The sequence below is a fragment of the Armigeres subalbatus genome, chromosome 2 (assembly GCF_024139115.2).
Source record: "Armigeres subalbatus isolate Guangzhou_Male chromosome 2, GZ_Asu_2, whole genome shotgun sequence".
NCBI lineage: Eukaryota > Metazoa > Arthropoda > Insecta > Diptera > Culicidae > Armigeres > Armigeres subalbatus.
The window spans coordinates 108,521,112-108,547,477 of NC_085140.1; the positions used below are offsets into that span (position 1 = coordinate 108,521,112).

General features: G+C 41.2%; 1 protein-coding gene across 5 annotated transcripts in view; it reads right to left on the reverse strand.

The window, feature by feature from the left end:
* Positions 1-26,366, reverse strand: part of LOC134210642 (uncharacterized) — a 79,424-nt gene that overhangs the window by 15,002 nt on the left and 38,056 nt on the right. For all 5 annotated transcript variants that reach the window (XM_062686797.1, XM_062686799.1, XM_062686798.1 and 2 more), the window contains 4 exons: positions 6,208-6,552; positions 5,952-6,142; positions 4,554-4,720; positions 4,430-4,492 (listed from right to left, as the gene is read on the reverse strand). In XM_062686797.1, coding sequence (XP_062542781.1) covers positions 4,430-4,492; positions 4,554-4,720; positions 5,952-6,142; positions 6,208-6,497 — 711 coding nt within the window. In that variant the 5' untranslated portion in view covers positions 6,498-6,552. The remainder of the gene's footprint in view (positions 1-4,429; positions 4,493-4,553; positions 4,721-5,951; positions 6,143-6,207; positions 6,553-26,366) is intronic.

Sequence of the window (26,366 nt, forward strand, 5' to 3'; positions counted from 1 at the left end):
GAGTAGTCGACTGTTTCGTCGGTTCGGTCGGTAGCAACGCAGCTACACTATCTGAAACAGTGCTTCGTCGCGCGTCAGTCGTCGGTTGTAATTCAATTCAGCCACAAGCAGCTGATTATTTCAACGGCGTCGCCGGGTAGCGGCACATCAGGTTTCGACGGAACAACTAATACACAAAGCCTTCGACATGGTGGAGTTAAATCGGCAGCGTGGGGTCATTCTCGGACGCCTAGACGTCGTCGACCAATGCTGGACAGATTATGACACAGTGCAAACTACCATCGACGCAGAAGAAGACATAAACAAGGAGGAAGAAGAAGAGAAACGCGCAATCTTCGAAGATAGATGAATGAATGCAAGAGCTGCATTGCATTCAATCATCGAAAGATTGCAAGGATCAGGACAAATTATCGCAAACAGTAGTGTAGTATACCACTTCGACCAAAATCTTAGCAAAGCAATTAACCTACTCATTTATAAATCCACACATCAATTGCTCTTATTATGATACCGCAAAAAGTAGTAAACAAACCAAGTCATTAAACTTCTATTTGAAACCATCGTAACGCAAAGTCAATAGCCTGGCACTAAGCGCATATTATGCAATAGCACAATCCATCTGGATGTACGCTACCACTGAGCCGCATCGTTCTAGCTCGATAGAACGATACAGCGAAGGGATCAAATTACACAACGGGGCAAGTCCTTCAATCACAACATTCGAAACAATTAATTTACAACTATGCATTTTGGTCACTTCGTCGCTCCAACTGTCTCATCAGCAAATTTAAGTAATGAATGAATTGATTGTAAATCGAAGGGTATAAAACCCGGATCAATTTCGTTGAATAAAGAATTCTCGCTTAGCTTTCCAAAAGGACCTAAGTAACATTTTTTTCATGAATTAGTTTGAGTACTGCAATCAAAAGCTTTCATGTTTTTCTGTTGATTGCGCTATTCAAATTAAATCATGAAAAAAATGTTACTTAGGTCCTTTTGAAAAGTTAAGCGAGAATTCTTAATCTTGACGTCGACGCGATCGGGTACACCCCGTTAGCTTATCGACCTAATCAAGAAAGTTTATTTTCTCCTTGCGACCTGTACTAGAAACTCTAGTATGGCTATCGTAGATTTAGAGAAAATCCCAAAGTCCGCCGCGTTCTCTCGTGTTTTCTCGTGTTCCAGATCTTGAAGAAAAAGTCATAGAAGATAGTTCCAGATAGTGTTACTAAAGGAGTTACAGTGTAAATGTGTGAAGAATGAATATTACAGTTTTAGTAGGCATAATCTAGTGCCTGCTCAATATCAGCAACCTGCCATAGAACCACCAAAAATAGCTGTGCGATTGCCCACATTGGAGTTGCCAACGTTCAGCGGTGAATACACGGATTGGCCGGCATTCCGCGACACGTTTGAGGCACTTATTGATAAAAACGGACAGCTATCAAACGTGCAAAAGCTTCTTTACCTTAAATCAACCTTGAAAGGTGAAGCAGTGCACATTGTGGATGCCATGGACATCACTGAACATAACTATCGCATAGCATGGGATCTGCTCGTGGATCGGTTTGAGAATCTGAGAATAATAAAACAAAAACACTTGAAGGCACTGTTTACAATAAAGCAGGTATCTGAAGATTCACCAAAGGAATTGCGCCGTTTGCTGACTGAGTGCCAGCGGAACGTCAATATACTGAAGCAACTTGGTGAACCCACTGATCAATGGAGTACAATTCTGGTATAGGGAGTGAGTGCTAGTAATGGACCCCGTGCGTATAATGGACCCCCTGAACAAAAACCGAGAGTTTACGATTGAATCTACAATTTCCTGCAAACTTCCATAGGATAAAGTTGCTTCACTAATCAGGGTAGTAGTTCCATACAATTGTTTTGCACTGGGAGACTGAAATTTAGGTATATAAACTAATTTATGAATGTAAACGAGCGAGAGGGTCCATTACTAGCACAGAAGGGGGGGTCCATAATAGGCAACAGGAACATGTGGAAATGGAACATGTTAATCAAATAGGGGGACCATAATACGTATGTAAACAAACTCGATGTTGCGTATTATGGACCCGGGGGTGGCCATAATAGGCAACCTGGCTACATAATTTTAAAATACATATTTTAGTAGTAAAAATGAATGTTTTACCATGTGTTATGTACGAAACGCGATGCTGATACCTGTTGCTTGTCATCTAGTGCTACAGAATGGCAATTTGTCATGAGTCTTACTCTAGCGAAGCGATTGAAGTAAGTTTCCGTCGTTAAGGGGTCCATTACTAGCACTCACTCCCTACATGATCACCAGCAAGCTTGATAGAGCATCAAGACAAGATTGGGAAAACCAGACCCAGGACGACGATTCGCCGACATACGAACAGATCATTCAATTCATCACCAAAAGATGCCACATGTTGGAAATATTGATGACAGCGAAAAGTGAACATCACAGACCTATGCATTCTAATCCACAAGTGTCGTTTATGTCAACGATCTCAGTGGGTCGCAAGGTATGTAGAAGCAAACGTTATCATCCCATATGGAAATGCAAGAGATTCATCGCGATGAGCTATACACTGGTGGAAATAAGTATAAAGACAAGCTCGGTTTCCATACAAAATGGCCATATTGAGAAGTCAATAACTCGATTCTTAGCGATTCGATTGGGCTGATTTTTTGCCAACAAGCCTAAAATGACTTGAATTTTTATTCAATGATAGTTACATTTATGCATATATTCTGGTTATACGCGTTTCTGTTAGAAATAATTATAAAGACAGTTCCGTTGTATGAAGCTCCATATAAAAAAGTGGTGTCTTTATAAATATTTCCAGATTTTGAGGTCAAAATCAACAGAGATGTATACAATTTACTTAAAGATCGAAAGTTCAAGTTAAAAACAGGTGTCTAGTAAAATTTCAGCCAAATCGAATCGCTACGAATCGAGATATCGATCCTCTTTATACTTATTTCCGGCGGTATACAGCCAAGAAACGAAAGGTTAGAAAGCTGAAGTTGTGCTTCAACTGCTTTTCTCCAAAGCATGAAATGGAAAGATGTAGTTCTAGAGGCTGTAAAACTTGCAATGGAAGACATAATAGCTTCGGTCGAACGATATCGAACGATATCAGGCAAGGTCAGGTGCATGATCAACATAGTCAGTGTTGCGTGACTTCATCTGCTTTTAGAGCAGAGCCAATTCAGCGGATAAAAGAAAAACACTAAGAATATTCAGCAGAGTTGAACAGCAGAAGCTCTGTATCACATAGAGGGTACTATCCAGAGTATCCATCACGCATCTTCAAGGTACTCCCAAGAACTGACATACGGAGAAGAATAGTCAAGAATCAGATTGTTGAAGGCGAGCCTTCAAGGCCGGCGGTATGTTCAGAAAGAAAGGGAGTGAAATTATGCCCAACGTCGATAACGCGAAGTGTTCGTGCTCCTCGTTTGTAAACAGCACCAACAATGGCATACACAGCGCACATCGGCGAGACGAGTATGGACATATCACCATAATCATCGCCATCATCAGCATCATCATCATCATTATCATCAACATCATGCACGCCTAGAATGAGCTACGCTGTGCCAGAACATTCCACGTGCTTTCTGGAACATGAAGCGTGGAGACAAGCGTGGAGATATAAATATGCGCGCGTTGCGCGTGTAGCTTCAGTTATATTTTTACCCCGCGTAACGTACGTAAGTTTGTAACAAGTAAAGTGAAGTGTTAATAAAGAGTGCGTTTTCATTTAACAGTAACTTGCCAGAGTTTGTCTTCCTGACCGAAAAAGACGTTTTCGTCTGTCTCGAAAAAATTTCTTCATATAAGATTGGTCCACCTTATTACGGACAAGGATGTTAACGATCATTCAGTAATTTGCGTTCGATCATTTAGTAGTTTGTCAATAACACATTCCAGAAGCCGAATTTCAAAATATATTGTATAGTGGACTTCTAGTGCGAAGGTTTTTCTACAACTCTGCCTAATGGTTCGTTGTTTGAATTCCACTAGTAACGGAGTTATAGCTATAGTTTCAGTAACTTAGACTAAATGATAACAAAATTTCAATCATTTAGTTTAAGTAACTGCAACTAGCGCTCTAACTCCGTTATTAGTTGAATTCTAATAACGAACCATTGGGCAAAGTTGTAGAAAAACCTGCGCACTAGAAGTTCACCATACAACATGATTTGAAATTCAGCTTCTGGAATGTGTTATTGACAAACTACTAAATGATCGAACGCAAATTACTAAATGATCGTTTACATCCTTGATTACAGATGCTACAATCGTAGTTGGGGATCTTGCCCAACTTTCCCCTCTAAGCTTCTCAATAAACATTTTTGCATTAAATTCTATAATCTACCAAACATGACAAATTTTCCCTGAAATACAGGTTTTTTTATTATCACTTACCAAATAACTATAGCGGTTCCGACGCCTTGCCAGACTCATGATACAGATTCCAGTAACCATCAGCTGAAACACAAAATTACAATTAGAATTCAATTCCGCCAGAACTTTTATACGCAAGACTTACAAGAGTAGCGGGAACGAACGTTGGCACCGTTTCGAAATATCCAACTGTGCTGGTATACGACCTGAGCAGAAAATATATTCCAAGGAATAGCACCCCCAAAAGACATGATATGCCTCCGCATATCAGGCACCAAATCACGTATTTTCGAACTCCTGAAGTGGTGGGAGCTGTTGATGAAAAAATACCACAAAAAAAGTTCATATCAGTCAGTGCTTCATTGATCTTCACCATTAGTTAGTATATTGACCCGCAGTAGCAGATGGAGGACGGGGAGGCTCCACCGGAGGTGGCGCCCAAGTACAGGAAGGCACACTGTACTGCACCACTTGCATAAACGGATATCCGTGCATTTTGTTCCCTGCGTATACTTTTCTCGGTGCTAATGTTACTACTAACTATAAATTCGGAGGTTCACCCAAAACACACTATCTTCTATATCACCACACCCTTCCTCCCCTCTTTTGGTGAACTTTGGGTAATTCACAACATCAACTAAGCGTACTAAAAATGTGTCATATTGTTTGCGTTGTACTATCTAATTGCTAATTTGTCATTGTTATTGTCTTTCCGAATCAATCTTTTCGGGAATATCCCAAAACCGTTTCGTTCATCATTGCTCCTTGTCGCCGTGCCTCAACGGGATACAAAGGCTGCACTCCGATCAATCGACATTTGGAAAAAAAGTTTTTCACTCACGCCTACGCTCATGCACTTGAGCTTATTATACAATCCGCACACCGATGGCGCCGATCTAATTTGCACCTCGATTTTCGCGGAGCTCTCGGAGGAAAAATCGCCTTAATCCATGGCTAACCGATGTCGAAACAAATTTACTCGATTCACGGAAATGGTACTCAAGATTCGATGACTTCTCGATTCCTGCGAAAAGTTTTTCCCCCTTTCGATGAAGTTCCTCTTGATTGAGATAACATACTGGTTTCGTATGCGTTTGTGTATCTATTTTGACAGGTTGAATTATCCTTGCACTCGAGTGCCAGTGCTTCCCATAAGGATAATACGAACCATGATGTGATGGCATTTCACGTTTTATGGCGCCGAGATTCTCGTTCCCCTCGTTCATGTTGGGCGCCAATCAATGCGCAGACGCGTGTCAAAATCTGTGCCCATCTCAGAAAGGGAGATTTAGCTTTCCTTGTTAGCACTCCACTACGATAAACGATGACACTCGCACCCCTCGAGAGATAATTTTCCCGGTTTGTCAGTCAATGGATGCTGTACAGAGTTGGTTTCGTATTTAATTTGGTTGTTGGGGCCAGGTGGTTACGAAAGGCCAAACCTCACGCAATGACCGAATTATGAATTCTATCCTACCCTGATCTACCGACCCAGTTAACTGAAAATTATCTTATGTATGTGAAATACGCTTAAAAAACCTACCACTTTCAGCACGCTGCAGGGTTCGCGTTCGAGGGGCAGGCCGCGGCGGTAAAGGCGGCCCTCGATCGTCCTCCGATATCTCCTCCTCCAGTTTGTTTCCGTTGTCACTGTAGATCTCTATGTGGTTCGTGTATTTCCGCTCGTTCTCGAACCGAGCCGGGGAGTTCAGTCTCGAATTATTTGGATTGGATCTGCATCATGAATCAGGGAGTTATATCGAGTTGCACACAACCAACGGTCTCTCCGGCATACTTACAAAGCAATTTTCTTAGTATCTAAATTAATATCTAACACACTGGGCGTGTTCTCGTCGCAGGACCCCGGCACGCTGGAGCCCTGCATCGGGTGGTGCTTGGTGTTATCACATGAGCTGGAACTAGATGGCATGTAGCGATGGTGGTGCTGCAGGACGGCAATGCTATTATCGCTGTTGTAGTCTTCCGCCTCGGCACTGGTGATGTTGTAAGCCGGATCATGGTGCTGGTGATAGCGGCTCATGACCCGGTGATGCTGCTGTGGCGAGTCCAGGTTAGACTGAATCGTCATGGTTGTTGCTGCTGCTGCTTTTGCCGCTACGATCGCTCATCGAGTGGAAGTCTACCTGGAAATGAAAAAAGAAACACAATAATCGTAGTAAGTATGAGGAACAACAGGGCTGGTAGCAACCTCATAATATTTTACTATAGAAATAAACGTGAAAAATAATCATTAAGTTAAAAACTATTAAATTATAAAACAATCCCATTAAATTACACCACTTAATTGCAACTTTACATCTAATTATCTTTTTCAAATATTTTGGAATTCTTTAAATCAATTTAAAAACGTGTTTTTTTGTCTAATTTGTCAATGGAGATATTGTTTTTAATTTGTTAAAATTGTTCAATTGATAAGAGATAATAGAGATCAATTGATAATTTGATAAGAGGTGTGCGCTGGTCTAGAAATTGAATCTGCGTGGCATTTTTTTTCATGCGGTTTCTTTTACCCGATTTTTTTTTTTCTGGATTTTTTTCTGGAGTTTTTGGGTAATTTGTTTCAATATCGATTGTTAGTAGTCGACCTCTAAAAATGCCCCAACAAAATAAGTGATCAAAATCCCAAATTAATTCGTTTCAAAAACTCATTTTAGATCAATTTTCATTCTTTAGAAATCAACATGAAAGTATAGCTTCCACGGATGTCGTTCCAGTCAGACTTTGCAGTTTAGTCATTCTGGTTCCTAAGAATCGGTTCTAAGGCCAGTTTTTGCATGGGTTCCTACAAACATAGGAAGTAGGAAAAAGACTTATGCTATTAAAAACATCAACTCAAACATTAGCTGTTTTAGCTTGAATTATTTGTTGAGTTCTCTGCGGTTCGAAAGACATTTCTTAATTTTTTTTTTATTTATTTTGTTTGGGATGTTTGTGAAACATTGGTAAAAGCATATTTTTAATTTCGCCAGAAAAATCTAATGTATTTGTATTTGTTTTATTTTCACGGAAAATTCTTTGAAAAGTTCATGAGATTTTTTTCTGGAATTTTCAAGGGAAGCGTTTTGGAATTCCCAAGTAAAATTGAAAATGAAAATTGAAAATGTTCATGGGAAATCCTAATTTCGGATAAGTATTCTGCGATGAAGAAAATTCTTCGAAATATCGCCGGAAACTTCTGGAAGTTTTCACAGGAAACTCTCTAGATTTTTGGCGAAGAAAATCTTGGAATTATCTACGGGATTTTTTTTCGGAATTTCCAGGAAAAAATATATGGAAATCCAACAGGAAATTCTTCAAAGTTTCTGCGGGAAATTGTTCGAAATGTGGAGTTCAACCTGAAATTCTTTGGATTTCAACGAGAAATTGTTCATAATTTTCAAGGAAAATTCCTCGGAAATCCACAGGAAATTCTTCGGTATTTGCAGTAATGAACTTATTATTGAAAATAAAAAATCACTTTAATGAAGGTTAAAAAAAGATTTCACGGGATTTTTTCTATTATATCTATGCTGCATGAAGGCGCACAAAAACGCGAGATTCTACATGACTTTACGAAGATTTACATACATTCCTGCTCCAATCAGCTGCTGAACCTCGTGAAATCTTGTAACGAGTGATTTTAAGTTGCATCACCAATAATTATCTTCTTGAAATATAATTTGAATATATTTGTTACAAAGAATGCAAAACTCAAACTATTATTACTTATTCAGACTAAGGCCGAAATGGCCTGTGCGGTATATAAGTCTTCTCCATTCGGCTCGGTCCATGGCTACACGTCGCCAACCACGCAGTCTACAGAGGGTCCGCAAGTCATCTTCCACCTGATCGATCCACCTTGCACGCTGCGCACCTCGCCTTCTTGTACCCGTCGGATCGTTGTCGAGAATCATTTTCACCGGGTTATTGTCCGACATTCTGGCTACGTCCGATTTTCGCGGTGTGAACGATGGATGGTTCTCCCAACAGCTGATGCAACTCGTGGTTCATTCGCCTCCTCCACGTACCGTCCGCCATCTGCACCCCACCATAGATGGTACGCAGCACTTTCCTTTCGAAAACTCCGAGTGCGCGTTGGTCCTCCACGAGCATCGTCCAGGTCTCGTGTCCGTAGAGGACTACCGGTCTAATGAGCGTTTTGTAGATTGTCAGTTTGGTACGGCGGCGAACTCTATTCGATCGGAGCGTCTTGCGGAGTCCAAAGTATGTACGATTTCCAGCCACTATACGTCTACGAATTTCTCTGCTGGTATCATTTTCGGCAGTCACCAGTGAGCCCAAGTACACAAATTCTTCTACCACCTCGATTTCGTCACCACCGATGCCAACTCGCGGTGGGTGGCTCACATTGTCTTCTCTTGAACCTCTTCCTATCATGTACTTCGTCTTCAACGTGTTAATGACTAATCCGATCCGCTTGGCTTCCCTCTTCAGTCTGATGTAGGCTTCCTCCATCTTCTCAAAGTTACGTGCGATAATATCTATGTCGTCGGCGAAGCCAAATAGCTGGACGGACTTATTGAAAATTGTACCACTCGTATTAATCCCTGCTCTTCGTATTACCCCTTCCAAAGCGATGTTGAATAGCAGACACGAAAGACCATCACCTTGCCGTAACCCTCTGCGGGTTTCGAAGGGACTCGAGAGGGCCCCTAAAACTCGAACTACGCACATCACCCGATCCACCGTCGCTTTGATCAACCGTGTCAGTTTATCCGGAAATCCGTGTTCGTGCATTAGCTGCCATAGCTGGTCTCGATCGATTGTATCATATGCGGCTTTGAAGTCGATGAATAGATGATGTGTGGGCACGTTGTATTCGCGGCATTTCTGCAGTACTTGGCGAATGGCGAACACCTGGTCTGTGGTGAAGCGTTCGCCCATAAAACCCGCCTGGTACTGCCCCACGAACTCCCTTGCAATTGGTGCTAGTCGACGGCATAAAATTTGGGAGAGTACCTTGTAGGCGGCATTCAGCAATGTGATTGCGCGGTAGTTGCTACAATCCAGCTTGTCGTCCTTTTTGCAGATGGGACACACGACACCTTCCATCCACTCCTGCGGCAAAACTTCCTCCTCCCAAATCTTGGTAATGACTTGGTAATGGCGCTCTAGCCACTGTCTCATCACCGTGTTTAAATAACTCTCCTGGTAGTTGGTCAACCCCAGGGGCTTTGTTGTTCTTCAGCCGGCCAATCTCCTCCTGGATTTCCTGGAGATCCGGAGCCGGTAGAATTATGTCCTGCGCGTGTTCTCCCAGGTCGATCACCATACCGCCATCTTCGTCTGCCACATCGCCATTCAGGTGTTCTTCGTAGTGCTGCCGCCACCTTTGGATCACCTCACGCTCGTTCGTAAGAAGGTTCCCGTTTATGTCCTTACACATATCAGGCTGTGGCACGTGGCCCTTACGTGAACGGTTTAACTTCTCATAGAACTTTCGTGTGTTATTAGCGCGGTACAGTAGCTCCGCCTCTTCACGGTTTCGATCTTCCTGCTGGCGCTTTTTCCTCCGGGAAATCGAGTTTTGTTTGTTCCGCGCCTGTTTATATCGTGTCTTGTTCGCCCTCGTGCGGTGTTGCAGCAATCTCGCCCATGCTGCATTCTTCTCTTCTACTAACTGCTCACATTCGCCGTCATACCAGTCGTTTCTCTGATCCGGGGGCACCGTGCCTAGTGCAGCGGTTGCGGTGCTTCCAATGGCGGATCGAATATCTCTCCAGCCATCTTCAAGAGACGCTGCGCCTAGCTGCTCTTCCGTTGGGAGTGCCACTTCCAGCTGCTGCGCGTATTCTTGGGCTAGTCTACTGTCTTGTAGCCGCCCAATGTTAAGCCGCGGCGTCCGACTTCGACGCGTGTTGTACACCGTCGAGAGTTTTGAGCGTAGGCATACTGCAACGAGGTAGTGGTCGGATTCAATATTCGCACTGCGGTAAGTGCGGACGTTCGTGATGTCGGAGAAGAATTTACCGTCGATTAGAACGTGGTCGATTTGGTTTTCCGTTTCTTGATTAGGTGATCTCCATGTGGCTTTGTGGATATTTTTGCGGGGAAAGAAGGTGCTTCGGACTACCATTCCGCGGGAGGCTGCGAAGTTTATGCATCGTTGGCCGTTGTCATTCGATACGGTGTGCAGACTATCCGGTCCGATGACCAGTCTATACATTTCCTCCCTTCCTATCTGTGCGTTCATGTCACCGATGACGATTTTGACGTCCCGCAGTGGGCATCCATCGTATGTCTGCTCCAGCTGTGCGTAGAACGCTTCTTTCTCGTCGTCGGGTCTCCCTTCGTGTGGGCAGTGCACGTTGATGATGCTATAGTTGACGAAACGGCCGTTAATCCTCAGCTTGCACATCCTTGCGTTGATTGGCTGCCACCCAATCACACGTTGGCGCATCTCACCCAGCACTATGAAGCCGGTTCCCAGCTCGTTGGTGGTGCCACAGCTTTGGTAGAAGGTAGCCGCTCGATGCCCGCTTTTCCACACTTTCTGTCCTGTCCAGCAAATCTCCTGCAGCGCCACGACGTCGAAGTTGCGGGGATGTAATTCATCGTAGATCATCCTGTCGCAACCTGCGAAACCTAGCGACTTGCAGTTTCATGTTCCAAGCTTCCAATCGTGATCCTTTATTCGTCGCCTAGGTCTTTGTCGATTTTATTGAGTCGAATTATCTCTTATATTGTTCGTAATTATTGGTTTTCCAAGCGGCTTGGGCCTGCGCAGACCTCCTGTCTCGCTGGAGGGCCATCGTGTCAGGGCTGTTTAGCGTCCCACCTAACACCAGGACTTGGGCTTGTGCGCTTTGAGCGGCACACGGTCGCTTTGGCGGAGCCTACTTGCGGATACATGCAGCTTTTTATAGAGGTTTAACAGGGCCCACTGTCAAACCGAACCACATCCTAGGTAGGCGCCACAACCACAACTCGCAGATGGCCTGGGGAGGGATCGTCAAGCCCTTGGACATAGTCCCTGCTGCCCCCCAAACTAAGTTTATTTATATTTTTCCCCCAAATAATAACAATACTTCTCAATATAAGATCTAAAACGAACAGAACCACAATCTTCAATGTTTGGCTCCGGCACAATAGAAAATTTTGGCTTCAGATTGACAACCAAATCGATTCTATCCGCACCACCCAGTTTGGAATAATGGTTGTTTGGCATTAGGTCATTTGGCATAATTGTTATTTGAACTGTGTGATTAATAAGTAAGATTTGTCGAGCCATTCAGCTACAGGCAATACATGATAATTGGAAACAGTATTGTACGGCGTGGCAAATTAAGAATAATGAGGATTCCTGTAAAAACTAGAACAAATGTTGACTCACCTACCAGCTAGATAAACCAGCATTAAATTAATTTGACATTGGTGGCTAGTTTAGTTTTTCATGTAATGGTATGCCAGAAAACTTGCCCATTTCTCCTTTTTATTAGGAAAGGAATTCGTATTCTCATGCTTTATAAAAAGTATGTTTTAGAATAGAAATCATATTTTTACACTACCGTCATCGGGGGTGGTTAAATGGGGGTGATAATGGGTCATTATAATGCTTGTGGAAAAGATTGATAGAGAGGGCAAGAAGAGCATTTTGAACGATTTTGCTATCCGACCTCACCTGCCGGTGAGAGCGATGATACATTCTCACCCCCCAGATCCATTGTCACCTCCGATGGCGGTATCTCAAAACGCTGATACATGCAGACATCACTTCTATTTGTCAAGCTGAGTCTATTTGTGTATAGGATTATGGAACTCCAGGTCTTCTATCAGGCCATATGTGCTCTTCCTAGATAAGACTGATGCATTCTTTAAAATAAAGAATCAAGGAGAGGAAAAATGCATGATTTTTTAAAAGTTTAATTTTGAAGAATGGATTATGTTTTCGCTTGCCTTAAACGTAGCAAATGCATCCTTTCAAAAAAGGGATCATATCTCCCCTTGAATTGAACTGAGCAAATGCTTGAATTAATAGGAGTAATAGCCTCTCTAGTTTCTTCTGGGCAAATACACCCTTCGGAAGAAGTAGCCATATCATCTTTTGCCATCTGACGGGCAAATGCATCCTATGAATGAAGGAATCTCATCTGCTCTTATCTCTAACCGAGCAAATACTTGAATTGAAAGAATGCACTATATCATCTTTTGTCATCCTTTGAAAGAAGGGATCATATCTTCCCTCGCCTTATATCGAACAAATTCCTGAATTAGAAGAAGAAACCATATTTATTGCTATCTGCCGGGAAAATGCATCCTTTATAAAAAGGAAGCATATCTTCTCTTGCCGTCTGTCAGGTAGATGCATCCTTTGAAAGAAGGGATTGTGAGGTTTGAGAAAGTTACCATTAGCGTCTGATTATATATTACCACCAAGGATGTTATCGATCATTTAGTAATCTGCGTTTTATCATTTAGTAGTTTGTCAATAATACATTCCATAGACTTGATTTTAAAATGTGTTGTTCGTTCTTTGAATTTCACTAATAACAGAGCTATAGCGCTAGTAGCAGTAACTTAAACTAAATGATTGAATTTTTGTTATCATTTAGTATGAGTTACTGCAATTGGCGCCATAACTCCGGTAATAGTGGAATTCAAACATCGACCTGTTAGGCAGAGTTGTAGAAAAATCTTCGCACTAGAAGTCCACTATACAACACATTTTAAAATTTAGCCTCTGTAATGAGTTATTGATAAACTACTAAATGATAAAACGCAGACTACTAAATGATCGATAACATTCTTGATTACCACCTCAGCGTGTCAATCGGTAAGCAGCAAGCCATGACTTGGCCTCTTCTTGTCAGGCCTCGGTGGCGTTCCCACCCGGGTAGAGGTGAATAACAAACAAATAACACAATAATAACAAATTTTGCTATGATATCAGATTTAGTTATTCTTATGTTATTCATAAATAGCATAAAATAGCATCCGAACTACAAGTTTTGTTATAATAGTAAAAGTAATTATTTATATGTTATTGTAAGAAAGAGCAGAATAACAAATGAAGAACACATTTTGCAATCATAGCAAAGTTTGTTATTCATTTATCATTTGCATTTTCAGCATCCCGGGTAGACAAAAATGGCTCATTAACAGTAAAACGTGATATTGATAACAAAACATGATATTAACTTGTTTGAAATAAGAGTAAAAATAACAAGCGAAAATATCAGGTTTTGCCATTAACAAGAACTTATCAAAATCTTGAGCTATTAGTTTGTTCTTCTTAATAGCAAAACCCGATATTTTTATGATATTTCGGTGCATTTTTTTGTTATTTTCGCTAGTTATTTTTACTCTTATTTCAAACAAGTTAATATCATATTTTGTTATCAATATCACGGTTTCTACCCGGGATATCAATAATAACTGATTTTGATGTTTTCTTTTCTTCAAATTGTTTGCTATTGGTTTGTTATTATAATAGCAAAATAAGTTATTCGCTAGAGAAATGTCTATTATTATTTTTGCTATTTTAGCAACTATATCAAACAAACTAATATCAGATTTTGCTATTCAGTTATTCATATATTAATAGTAAAATTTGATATTATTTTGCTATTTTTTTTCTACCCGGGCAGGCACCGACGGAGAGCTGCTGTCATCGCATTTCGCTACAGCCATATATGGAGTCACACATTTTGGCGATCCTGCCAGGTTGTTTTTTGTATCCTGACGCTGATTTCAAAAGGTGAGTTGAATTCAAGTGTTTAATGTTCGAAAATACAGTATTTAATGGTTTGAAAGTAATTTTAACCAAAGTGGTACGTATTGCAATAAAGCGCGGTCTTCCAGAATGGAAAATGGATTGTGGTTTGGAAAACCACAAAGCGCGTCGGGATGACCGCTGGAAAATGAATTTTGGTTTGGAAAATCACAAAGCGCGTCGGGATGACCGCTGGAAAATGGATTGTGGTTTGGAAAATCACAAAGCGCGTCGGGATGACCGCTGGAATATGAATTTTGGTTTGGAAAATCACAAAGCGCGTCGGGATGACCGCTGGAAAATGGATTGTGGTTTGGAAAATCACAAAGCGCGTCGGGATGACCGCTGGAAAATGGATTGTGGTTTGGAAAATCACAAAGCGCGTCGGGATGACCGCTGGAAAATGGATTGTGATTTGGAAAATCACAGAGCGCGTCGGGATGACCGCTGGAAAATGAATTGTGGTTTGGAAAATCATAAAGCGCGTCGGAACGACCGCTGGAGAATGGATTGTGGTTTGGAAAATCACAAAGCGCGTCTGGAAGACGGAAAATGGATTGTGGTTGGGAAATCACAAAGCGTGTCTGGAAGACTGATGGAAAATTGGTTGTGGTTTGGAAATTCACAAGATGCGTCTGAAAAACCACTGTAAAATAGTCCTGGAAGCATAGGTTGAAATAATTTTAATTTAAAACTTATGCCATTGACAGTATACATGAGACCACAAGTTAAGCTTATTCTAACAGAATCTGAGACATATGGAGAACCATCATATGCCACTAAGTTGTTTGGAAGGCGAAACACATTGTCTTGAAGTTTATTTTGGGATTCACTGACTTAGTAGTCATATCGGAATTGCCCATTGGACCAGATATCCGAAATTCACAAAGTTTAAAAAAACGTTGCCAGCTTTCAAAAAACTGGAGTTTGGAGTGGTTGTCTAATAGTACTAGTTAACATAAGTCTAACATTGAAGTATGGTATCTCGCTCGTCGTCAGCAATGTTGAAGCTTCAATTGGATTATTCAGAACAAGTGCATTGTATCCAGCAATGACAGATCACGAAGCGGCGGAGCTATCTCTCCCACAGAAAAGGTTCTACCTAAAGAAATCACAACTAAAATTGGAATCTTTTTCTCTTCAATTTAATCGTACACAAAAGTATTTTATTGCATAATCTATTCAATGACCAAATCTAAATTAAATAGTACAAAACTATTATACAATAATTCTAAAACAGTTTATTTCGAAAGTGAAAATTAATAATTCAAATTAATACTCTCCTTTGAATTTGTCTCTAACATGTCTGCCGATTCTATATGCTAGCAAAAATATTGCATTTCAACCATTGCAATGATATTTTGTTTTCATATCTCATTTAATGCAAACAGTGTCTTAAAAATAATCGGAATAGAGTAACCATGCAAACGATTTCACTACCAGCCCTGCAACGTATACGAATCGAATGAATGAAATTCCCACAGGAAATGACTGCACGAAGCACGTAAAAGCAATCCCAAAATTGAAAAGTCATCCAAATCATAGACGAATTCAGAGAAATCGATTCATCCTGGGAGGGTCCCTTTCAGACCCTAGCTCTGTCATAGGTCAAGGTGTATAATTTTCGAAAAGCTACGAGCGAAAAGCATGAAAAAGGAACAAAACGGCGTTCCAAGTATGTAATTGTCAATTTTCAACACGATCGCTCTACCTGATGTGACCCGAGAAACAAAAGAGGGATGAAAAATCTGTTTGCTCTGAACCTGTTAACGAACAAATTATGCTCAGGGTGGCTAAATTCAGGTATGCGAGTCGGGTCAGGGTGGTATCCGGGCGGTCTTTCAGTTGCGTGTTATTTTGGAACCTTGCTATCAGATAAGTAAGATCAGTAAGGAAATATAATTACAGCCCTGAACTGAGATATCGTTTCAAAGGTCGATACGTCGGAATCTATCCGCAGTGCCGAAAATATATAGCTTCCAATTGTATGTCACAAAACATTAATCAGCGGGGTATGCTACGTGGGAAATGTACCGAGCAAGAAATTACGGGAAGAAACAACATCGAATGAAAGAAGAACTAGCGTATACAGGATAGTTTATTACCGTTCTCTGTCTGAGCTAGGTGGGTGGACATATCGCAATGAAATACGGCCTCAATTGCGCAGATAGAGGCTAGCTTCGTGTGACCACGTTTCAGAATCATAGGATGAGTTAGTAATTATTGCGTAATTTGCCGTTCTCTTTCTATTTTAGAAAACGAGCCAAAATGGATGATTCTTTACATTAGTATAGACGATCATTGGGGGAAACTCGATAGCAGCAACAGTTTCCGAATGAACAGCCTTGTGATGTCAATCGACGGCGTAAGTATACTGCTATAAAAAATCGTAAATCTGCTTGTTCACATTGCTGATGGAGTGGCTTCATTGAGAATCTCGAGAGCGCTGGTGTATAAATTAAGTAATTAGGACCCAGATGAGAAGCAATTAATGTAATGATATCCAACCAGCTAAATAATTGACTATTGATGATTTTACGAGTTCTTGAAATGTTCATTCAAAGAATAGAACTAGTTAAATTCTAGTCATTATTTCCCTCTGTTTGTGTATTTCTGGCTTGCAAATCTGTTTTTTCAAGGACACAACCAATACTGTTGATGTGGATTGCAGTAGAAATCAATTTTTTAGAAGTAACTTTGAATTTTTAGTGGCCCAACATTCGAGAGTCCGTCATATGCAGGAGTTTCCTAATTTTCCCGAGTTCCAGGAAATGTTTCTTGAAATTCCGGGATATCATCCTGAGACAAGTACTAAATTTATTAATCCAAAGAACTGAATCAATCCGCAGCGCGTAGAAAAGTTTTTAAAATAACCGTTTAAATTCCAACAGAACAGTAGTTGAAAGCAGATCAAGTTCCAACAGGATGGCACATCTGCATAGCCATTGAAGAACACGAAAATAAAGATCCTACAAATTTCTACTTCAGCGATACTTCTCACCTTGTTATTACCACAAAAGGTGTAAAACTAAAATAAACGTACCGAGACAAATGCGCGCAACCGTGGCACGAGTACGAGCAGCTCACCAGACCGTGCTCAACCCCTTTCATAAATGCAGCGTGTCTTGTTTGCGTGCAATATGGTTGGCATAGGCATTACAAGCTAGCCAACATGCTGCACCTCGAATTTTTCTCTCACCGTAGTCGATGATCGAATAATGATTGCGGCTGAAAGGACATCGATGCCGGTGAAGGTAAGAGCGAACAATTGGTTGTGTGTGACCATTCGCACCACACCACAAAAAAACGGACTGCTGTTGTCGGAAAGGCAGGAACCCCCCTAACCGGTTGTTAAGGGATTCGTCAGTTGAATAAAATAAAAAGTGTGTCACTCAATCTGCTAAACACGCCCGGTGGAGATAATAATAACGGACAAAACCACCGGGCAAATAAATCGCCTTATGTCCGTGTCCGGCGACTTGTCTGTGGACGGTAAGTTGTTCTTTTTAACTTTACAACTGCTTTTGCAAGAAAGATACCATAAAGCGGACTTAATTTGATCGCCTGTTTATTGATGTGATTCTATTTTTATTAAGGCTCCCCCATACCTAAGCGATTGAATCGCCGCGACGGCGACAACTAGTCGCCGCGATTCTATCGTTGGGTCGCTGCAGGCAATGTTCTATTTACGCTTCCATACCAACGGCGACAGAATCGCTGTCGTCAAGCGATAGAATCGCGTCGCGACTGTCGCGTCGCGTGTGTTTGGGGGATCCTTTACTATGTTTCATTCTTTTTCGTACACCTAGATAGCAAAACTTGTTTAAAAAACAATTTATTCAACTAGCAGGGATAATGCCTTTGTAAGTTTCTATCTTTGGAACACTCATTGAGCTCTGCTAAAAAATGATATTCTTTTGCTGTTTTCTTCTAGCATGGTGTATTCGATATTCGATTTCAAGCGCATAACCATCTACTTGATGGTTAATCATGAAGAATATGTTGGTGTGAAAATCAAAATGCCCCCTTCTACTGGTTCCGCGGAAGCACCTTGCTTGTTCCAGCAGTGGCTAATGTTGTCTGTAATCGTTTCCAAAAGCCAGATCATTAATTGTTTGGTGGAAAATCATTAAGAAAAAGATTCCACAGTACATATTTTGAAGGAAGAACAAAATTGTTCCCTTCTATCGGTTCCTCTGAGGCTCCTTACAGGTTCCAAGAGTTGTAAGTGTGTCCGTTAATCAATTTCAAGCGTAAAACGATATATTTTGGTGTAAAAACGGAAATGTCCTCTTTAACAGGTTTCCTGGTGCCCCTTACAGGTTCGAGGAGTGACGAATGTAGTCGATATTTGTTTTCAAGGGTGTATACATCCACTTCATGGAAAATCATGAAGAAAGAGCTGTCACGCTGCATATTTTCGAATGAAAATAACAATTTTTTTTCTGCCGCTCGTATTTTTGTGCCATTTTTTCTGCCGCTCGTATTTTTGTGTGGTTTGAAGTTACATCGATAAACACTATTTTCCTAGAAACTAGATCTTATTGAAAATTGAACGCGGGCAGTTGCGCTAAGATCCGTTGAAAAACATCCGAGATATGGTCATTTCAGTATACCTGGTTCCGGATACTATGGTCAATTATGTATTTCCTTCCAATCACGTACACCCGATTCTTTTTTTACACGGGGAATGCGTTCCGTGTAAAAAAAGTTTTCAGTTCAAAATTTGAAAATCCGTGTAAAAAAAGTTTGTTCGTGTCGCTGTTGGTAAAACTTGATGGATGTTTGAATAAACGAGAGGTGGAGTCAATGTTGGTCAAACTGCTTGACCGTGTGTACGTTCCATTAGGCTTGTTCATGTTTATAGGCCTGTATAAGGTGGTTATACAACAAAGCCATAAATCAGCCATCTTGAAAACCACGTGCTTTTTTCAATCGATTTTCAAAAGCATGGATTGAGAGAATCATAACGCACATAGTGGTGATACAATCGTAGAATCATTTGCTTACTTAAACTTTATAATCGACTTCAGTTTCAGCCGGGTATGTCGTATTTTACCTATTAAACATGGGAGTGGAAAAACATGACTGAACGGGACTGATTGTATAATCACTTTAATACCACACATCTCCCCTCTTCTCTAAAAAATATACCTTATACTTCAAGAAAAAAAATAACACTTCCATGATATGATCTATAATGGTATTACTCTCCTACTAAGATACAAGGGCAGCTTGCAACAACCATCACTTCAGGCATATTATTGTACTGCGAACGTCTCATTTCGTAATTAAAGAACATTTTGGATATACCATTATGGAAGCCAAACCTATATATGGATCCTCAATCTCAATACATTCTCGAGCAGTTTATTTCGTTGTGTTACTGTAAATGTCAAACAAACAGCAAAAAAAACTAGAAACCATAACCGAAATATTATCGATCAACAGATTCTAATCATGGATGGTTATCTATTTTTAATGGAATCAAATTTTCCGAGCACTTGTGATATTTTGGATTCTCGATAACACCACGTTTCTTGCGGGCATTCTACTATCGTGGAGGAATAAAAATCTTGTATGCGAACGTTTCATTACACAGAATTTTGATCATTCTTGTCTGTAAAAATACCATTTTTCTTGCCCCCGCAACGCAGAAATAGAAACACATGAATGTTGGCGTCCCAACACGCGAAATTGTGATCATTCTGATCCACAATAACACTGTTCTTCTTGTAGGGGTCCCACCAACGCAAAGGAAGAAAATCTTGATTGCGGGCGTTCCACCATTCAGAGTTGTGGTCATTTCGATCCACAATCAAGGATGTTATCGATCATTTAGTAATTTGCGTTCGATCATTTAGTAGTTTGTCAATAACTCATTCCAGAGGCTAAATTTCAAAATGTGTTGCATGGTGAACTTTTAGTGCGAAGGTTTTTCTACAACTCTCCTGAACAGGTCGATGTTCTAATTTCACTGCTTAAGGAGTTACGGTGCTAGTTTCTATACTTATATTAAATGATAACAAATTATGCAATCATTTAGTCTAAATTACTGTTACTAGCGCTATAGCTCCGTTATTAGTGAAATTCAAACAACGAACTGTTAGGGCAAATTTAAGATAAACCTTGGCACTAGAAGTCCTCCATACAACACATTTTGAAATTTAGCCTCTGGAATGAGTTATTGAAAAAACTACTAAATGATCGAAGGCAGATTACTAAATGATCGATAACATCCTTGTCCACAATAAAACCATTCCTCTTGCGGGCGTCCCACCTACGCAGAGGAAGAATGTATTGAGTGCGGGCGTCCCACCACGCAGAATTGTAATCATTCCGATCCACATAGAAATAGTGATCATTCCGATCCACAATAACACTGTTCCTCTTGTAGGTGTCCCACCAAAGTATAGCAAAAAACATTTGCATGCGGGCGTCTTTTCACGCAGAACTATGGTCCACCCACTGCTCTTGTTGAACTCCTTCATATTATCCATACATTTTCCAAATGATAGATAAAAAATATTCAAAAAGTACTCCAATTTTTCGAAATTCAGCAACACTAGCCATCATCATCTTCTTCTTCTTCTTCTTCTTCTTATTGGCATTACAACCCTCACTGGGATATTGCCGCCTCGCAGCTCGTTTAGCACTTCCACAGTTGTTAACTGCGAGGTTTATAAGCCAAGGGACCAATTTTGCATTCGTATATCTTGAGGCTAACACGATGATACTGTTATGCCCAGGGAAACCGAGACGATTTCCAATCCGAAAATTGCCTAAACCGGCACCGAGAATCGAAGCCAGCCACCCTCAGCATGGTCTTGCTTTGTAGCCGCGGAGGACCCCTACCTAATCGAAATATTGCCTTCTAAATACAATGCACCTAATCCACGCGGTATTCTACAATTTATCTGTCATTCCATTTCACTACACGATTGCGTGTTCTTGATATATTAAACTATTATAATCAAGACACTGAAATTATAAAACATAGTTTCGAAAATGAATCCTGTTAATTATGGAATAACACTTTTTCATTGATATTTACCAATGTCAATTCGTTTGATAGGGATCGCTGCAATTTTAAACGTCGTTGAATTTTTAAAATAATTTGTTTGTAGACCGGACCGAAAATCGAACTCGCCATCTCCGGATTGGCAATCCTACACCTTTACTAGCAAGGCTACTGGAGACCCTTATTAGTTTATCTATCGGTTGAAAAAACAAAACTGTAATTTTAGAATAATTATCATTTTTTTTATTTTTTTTATTGGTCTACTGGCTCCCTATTCAATTATTTTGCTCTTGAAATTTCATCGACAATTCCTTCAGGAAAGATATATATTTTTTATTATTTATTATAGTGATTTTTCAGAAAAAAAATTTCATTCAGCGTCGGACTATCTCTCCTGAAATCGCATCAGCAATTGCTTCGAGTATCGCTTTCGCAACGTCTCACAGAGGGACGAATCACTAGAAAGAGGGTCAAAAGGTAATTTTTCAAAATATAGCATAAATCCAAACGATAGCTGAACCATTATTAGAACGGTTTACGTTCCACGTTGAACCATAATGACAGTCAACGGAACAGTCTTTCACAAAAGTGGCGAATTCTATAATAACTTCCATACAAACTTCAAACGCCATACAAAGGAGAAGAAACGCCGCCTGGAAGAAGCGGAGTGCGAGGAGATGGAACAGCTGTGCCGTTCTCAAGAAACACGCAAGTTCTATCAGAAGCTCAACGCATCCCGCAAAGGCTTCGTGCCGCGAGCCGAAATGTGCCGGGATAAGGATGGGAGCATCTTGACGGACGAACGTGTGGTGATCGAAAGGTGGAAGCAGCACTACAAGGAACATTTGAATGGCGCTGAGCTGAAAGTACAGGCAGTGGGGAGATAACTACGTCAGTTCAGCGGACGATGGAAGCCAACCAGCCCCCGCCTTGAGGAAAGTTAAGGATGCCATCCAACAGCTAAAGAGCAATAAAGCAGCTGGTAAGAATGGTATCCGAGCTGAGCTCATCAAGATGGGTCCGGAAAAGCTAGCCACTTGCCTGCACAAACTGATAGTCAGAATCTGTGAAACTAAACAGCTACCGAAGGAGTGAAAGGAAGGGATTATATGCCCCATCTACAAGAAAGGCGACAAGCTGGAGTGTGAGAACTTTCGAGAGATCACCATCCTTAATGTCGCCTACCAAGTGATATCCCAGATCATCTTCCGTTGTCTGTCACCATTAGTGAATAAGTTCGTGGGAAATTATCAAGCCGGCTTCTTTGACGGCCGTTCGACAACGGACCAGATCTTTACTGTACGGCAAATCCTTCAAAAATGCCATGAATACCAGGTCCCAACGCACCATCTATTCGTTGATTTCAAGGCGGCATACGACAGTATAGACCGCGTAGAGCTATGGAAAATTATGGACGAGAACAGCTTCCCTGGGGAGCTTATCAGACTGTCAAAGCAACGGTGGATGGTGTACAAAACTGTGTGAAGATTTCGGGCGAGCACTCCAGTTCGTTCGAATTGCGCCGGGGACTAAGAGAAGGTGATGGACTTTCGTGCCTGTTGGTCAACATTGCGCTAGAAGGTGTCATGCGGAGAGCCGGGTACGATTTTCAACAGATCCAGTCAATTTATTTGCTTCGCGGATGACATGGACATTGTCGACCGAACATTTGCAAAGGTGGCAGAACTGTACACCCGCCTGAAACGTGAAGCAACAAAATTTGGACTGGTGGTGAATGCGTCAAAGATAAAGTACATGCTTGTGGGCGGAACCGAGCGCGACAGGGCCCGCCTGGGAAGCAGTGTTACGATAGACGGGGATACCCTCGAGGTGGTCGAGGAATTCGCCCTGGTCCCCCACAAATCTTGTGTACCAAAACCAACCTGTTTTGTACATTTTGGGGCCCCCACAAGCTGTCGGCCCCGGGGCCCCCATCCGGCTTAATCCGGCCCTGTATGTTATATTCAAGGGGTCTGTAGATGTGTTAGAAGAGCTGTCTGGTAGACCAACAAAGCGAAAATAATAGCTTTTCTGTGATATGGAAATGCTAATATCATCTTCCAAAATTAGACGTACATGTTCATGATAAAATCAGAGTCGAAAGTATAGAATTGATAGTTCCGTTAGGATACGGCAGGCATGAAGAATGTTTTTATAGAAGTCGATTTGAAAGCGAGCGGAGGGCAATATTTATAATATTTTTTTTTCCTTCCTTCTGCCAAGCTCCCGTATGAATGGGGAGGGGAGAATATCAGTGTGGAAGCCAGTGAAGATATATCAGCTTCCACACTGATATATTTGTGCCATCACAAATATTGCCCTCCGCTCGCTTTCAAATCGACTTCTATAAAAACATTCTTCATGCCTGCCGTATCCTAGCGGAACTATCAATTCTATACTTTCGCCTCTAATTCTATCATGAACATGTACGTCTAAGTTTGGAAGATGATATTAGCATTTTCATATCATTGTAAATCCTTTAACTTCACGTAGAAGTACCACACACAAAATCATTAATTTAGCTTTTCTGTGTTTTGACTGTAAAATAGAGAAATAAAAAAAAGTTTGTACCCCCTAAAATGTTCTCATAGTTACTTATCACTAAGAGTATGTACCACATTTGAAACAGGCTGACTGATCTTTGGTTACGCTTAGAGATTCAAAGGCTTTAACTCCAAAGAATTCTTGGATGTCCAAGAACATATATTGTGAACGCATTTGAATCTAAGAGTATGTACCATATTTGAAACAGACTGGCAGACCTTTGGTTACGCGTGTAGATCAAATGCCTTAACTCCAGGGTTTACTTAAATGGCTTAAACATATTCTGTAAACGCATTCTATTATTTGAATCACTAAAGCAAGTTGAATGAAATTAAAACCTTTGGATTTTCTATCATCCACTGATTTATTGATCAATAAATAATCATTGGTTGGATAATCGATCACGCGCTCATCGAATTTGCTCTAGTTCGACGTTTGCTCATTACCGCCATCTGGTTCGTGATTTGCCCAACTAACTGAAATCAACAGATGTCGTTAGTGTGTGAACGACGATGAATTTGATGAGTGCATGTGTAATGTGCAAGGAATCATTTTTCTTGGATGCGCATGCGAAACAAGCGACAAAAGACGGCCAACGATAAAGCTTTGTTTTTGCCGGAGATAATAATGACAAAGATCCGAAAAATTTTGTCAGCAACAAAAAAGAAGACAATTTTGTTGTTAGCTTTTCATCCCGTTATTATGCATTATCTGTACAGCAAATTTCGGTTTTATGCTATCGTAGTTCTTGCTTTTAAGGAAAAATTCGAGAATCTAACTCTGATTACAAAAATAGCATCGTTTTCCCGAAAATACCAGAGCATGCAAGGCAAATAATTCTTGTCATATTGTGTTCGGGTTCTGATAAAGGCTTGTTGCGAGGTGTGTTTGTCAGTAATAACCTCGGTTGATGACAAATGGTATATTGTTAGGCGTTGCTCGAGTATTGATTCCCTGGTAATGTGTTATTTCTGTTTGTCTGTGCTGCCGCAATATTCATGTTTGTCAAAAATACTGCGCCTCAGATCATACATACATGGAACAAAATACTTAAATATAACTGCTCACTAACGCCATCTCTTGGGAGAAGTACTCATTATACTGAGTACCACATTGTAGTCCTGGACATCCTGAACAACATTGCCGAATACAACTTTAGTGTAGGTAGAAAGGATCTGAAGCTAGAGCAACATTTCACACATATAATAATATTGTAGGCACACTAGCGGCATCTATTTGTAAAATTCGTAATTAATTCTCCCGTCACAGGGTAGTCCATTCCCACCAGACAAAATCCAGATTTGTTTTTGATAAGAATATTTGCAATGTACGATATTCCATATATCGGAGTATCTTGAGTAGTCTTGTTACCGGCTGATCGGAACAATTTGGAAACACGGTAGTCAACTCATGAAATAGGAGCCAGGATGTTAGACAGGATTGATGTTAGTTCAGCACGGTAGGAAGTTAGTAACGTTAGGGACGTCAAAATACGTATCAGTTAGGCACTATTGTTACATTTATAGAAGATTTGCTAGATTCTTGCATAAAAAAATAGTTACCCCTTTTGTCGAAATAATTCCTACTACAACACTGTAATAAGAAAGGTAGCAGTCTTATCCCTCGTGAAGAATAGAGAAGTCTTGAACACTAAAGAGGTGGTACCCTGATATTAGTTCCGGTTAACTATGGGTGAGAAGAGGTGCGAGAGGAGAGAAGAAAGGTAAGGGAGAAATGAAGGAACGACCGAGACGACGAGGACTGAAGGCAGAAAGTCGAGAGAACGCAACGTAAACGGTCGATCGGAACAGTTTCTCTGAAAAAGGGCTTTTTTTGATAGATTCCCGCGTGTGGAAGTGGTGTCCAGATATGTGGTCGTGATAAAATCACCCAGACCCCGAAAGACGCCGTGTAGTGAAGCCAAGAAGATCGACTAGAAGCCGTGTGGGAATCCCACTGTTTCTGCATATTTGGGATTCCGAGGTGACAATCATCCGGCGAGCCCATCGCTGGTGGCCAACGAGCCACGATATCGTTGAGCCACACGCCACGGTCGACGGTAGCCCTCGTTTTGGCGGTGAGGGTGATAGTGAGGCCCGGCGGGTTCGCCCCCGCTCATTATTGCTCAAAATCCTATGGGCTACTATCCCGTCAGCGAGCGATTGGGACGTCGGTGACCAAAGTTGCCCAACCAAACATCGGATCGTTAGCAGACGAACTCGTACGAGGTCAATCCAGCACAGCAACAGCGCACCTTGAGGGTACGAAGGATATCCGGGACCGTACCAGACCATACCCCCCCTTTCGTAACACGCCACGTGAGCCACGGTTTGGAAATTGGCCCCAGGCACGAAGAGCATCAAGGACCGTACCAGACTAAACGCAACCCATCGTAACACGCCACGTGAGCGACGGTCTGGAATCCGAGTAGACACTCCTAGGAAGTCGAAACGTAACCGCTTGACCAAGAAGCATGACACCTGGCAAGTAAAGCAACCTCTCTCTCCTCATTCCTACATTGGCCCCAACGGTACCACAGGCCGGTCGCAACGAGTCATCCCCCCTTTTCTATCAATGTACCAAAATCTAAATAAATAATGTTCAAGTCTATTTGAGTGTGTGTTGTGCTATATTCTTTCTATGGAAAACAGCCTTGGTTT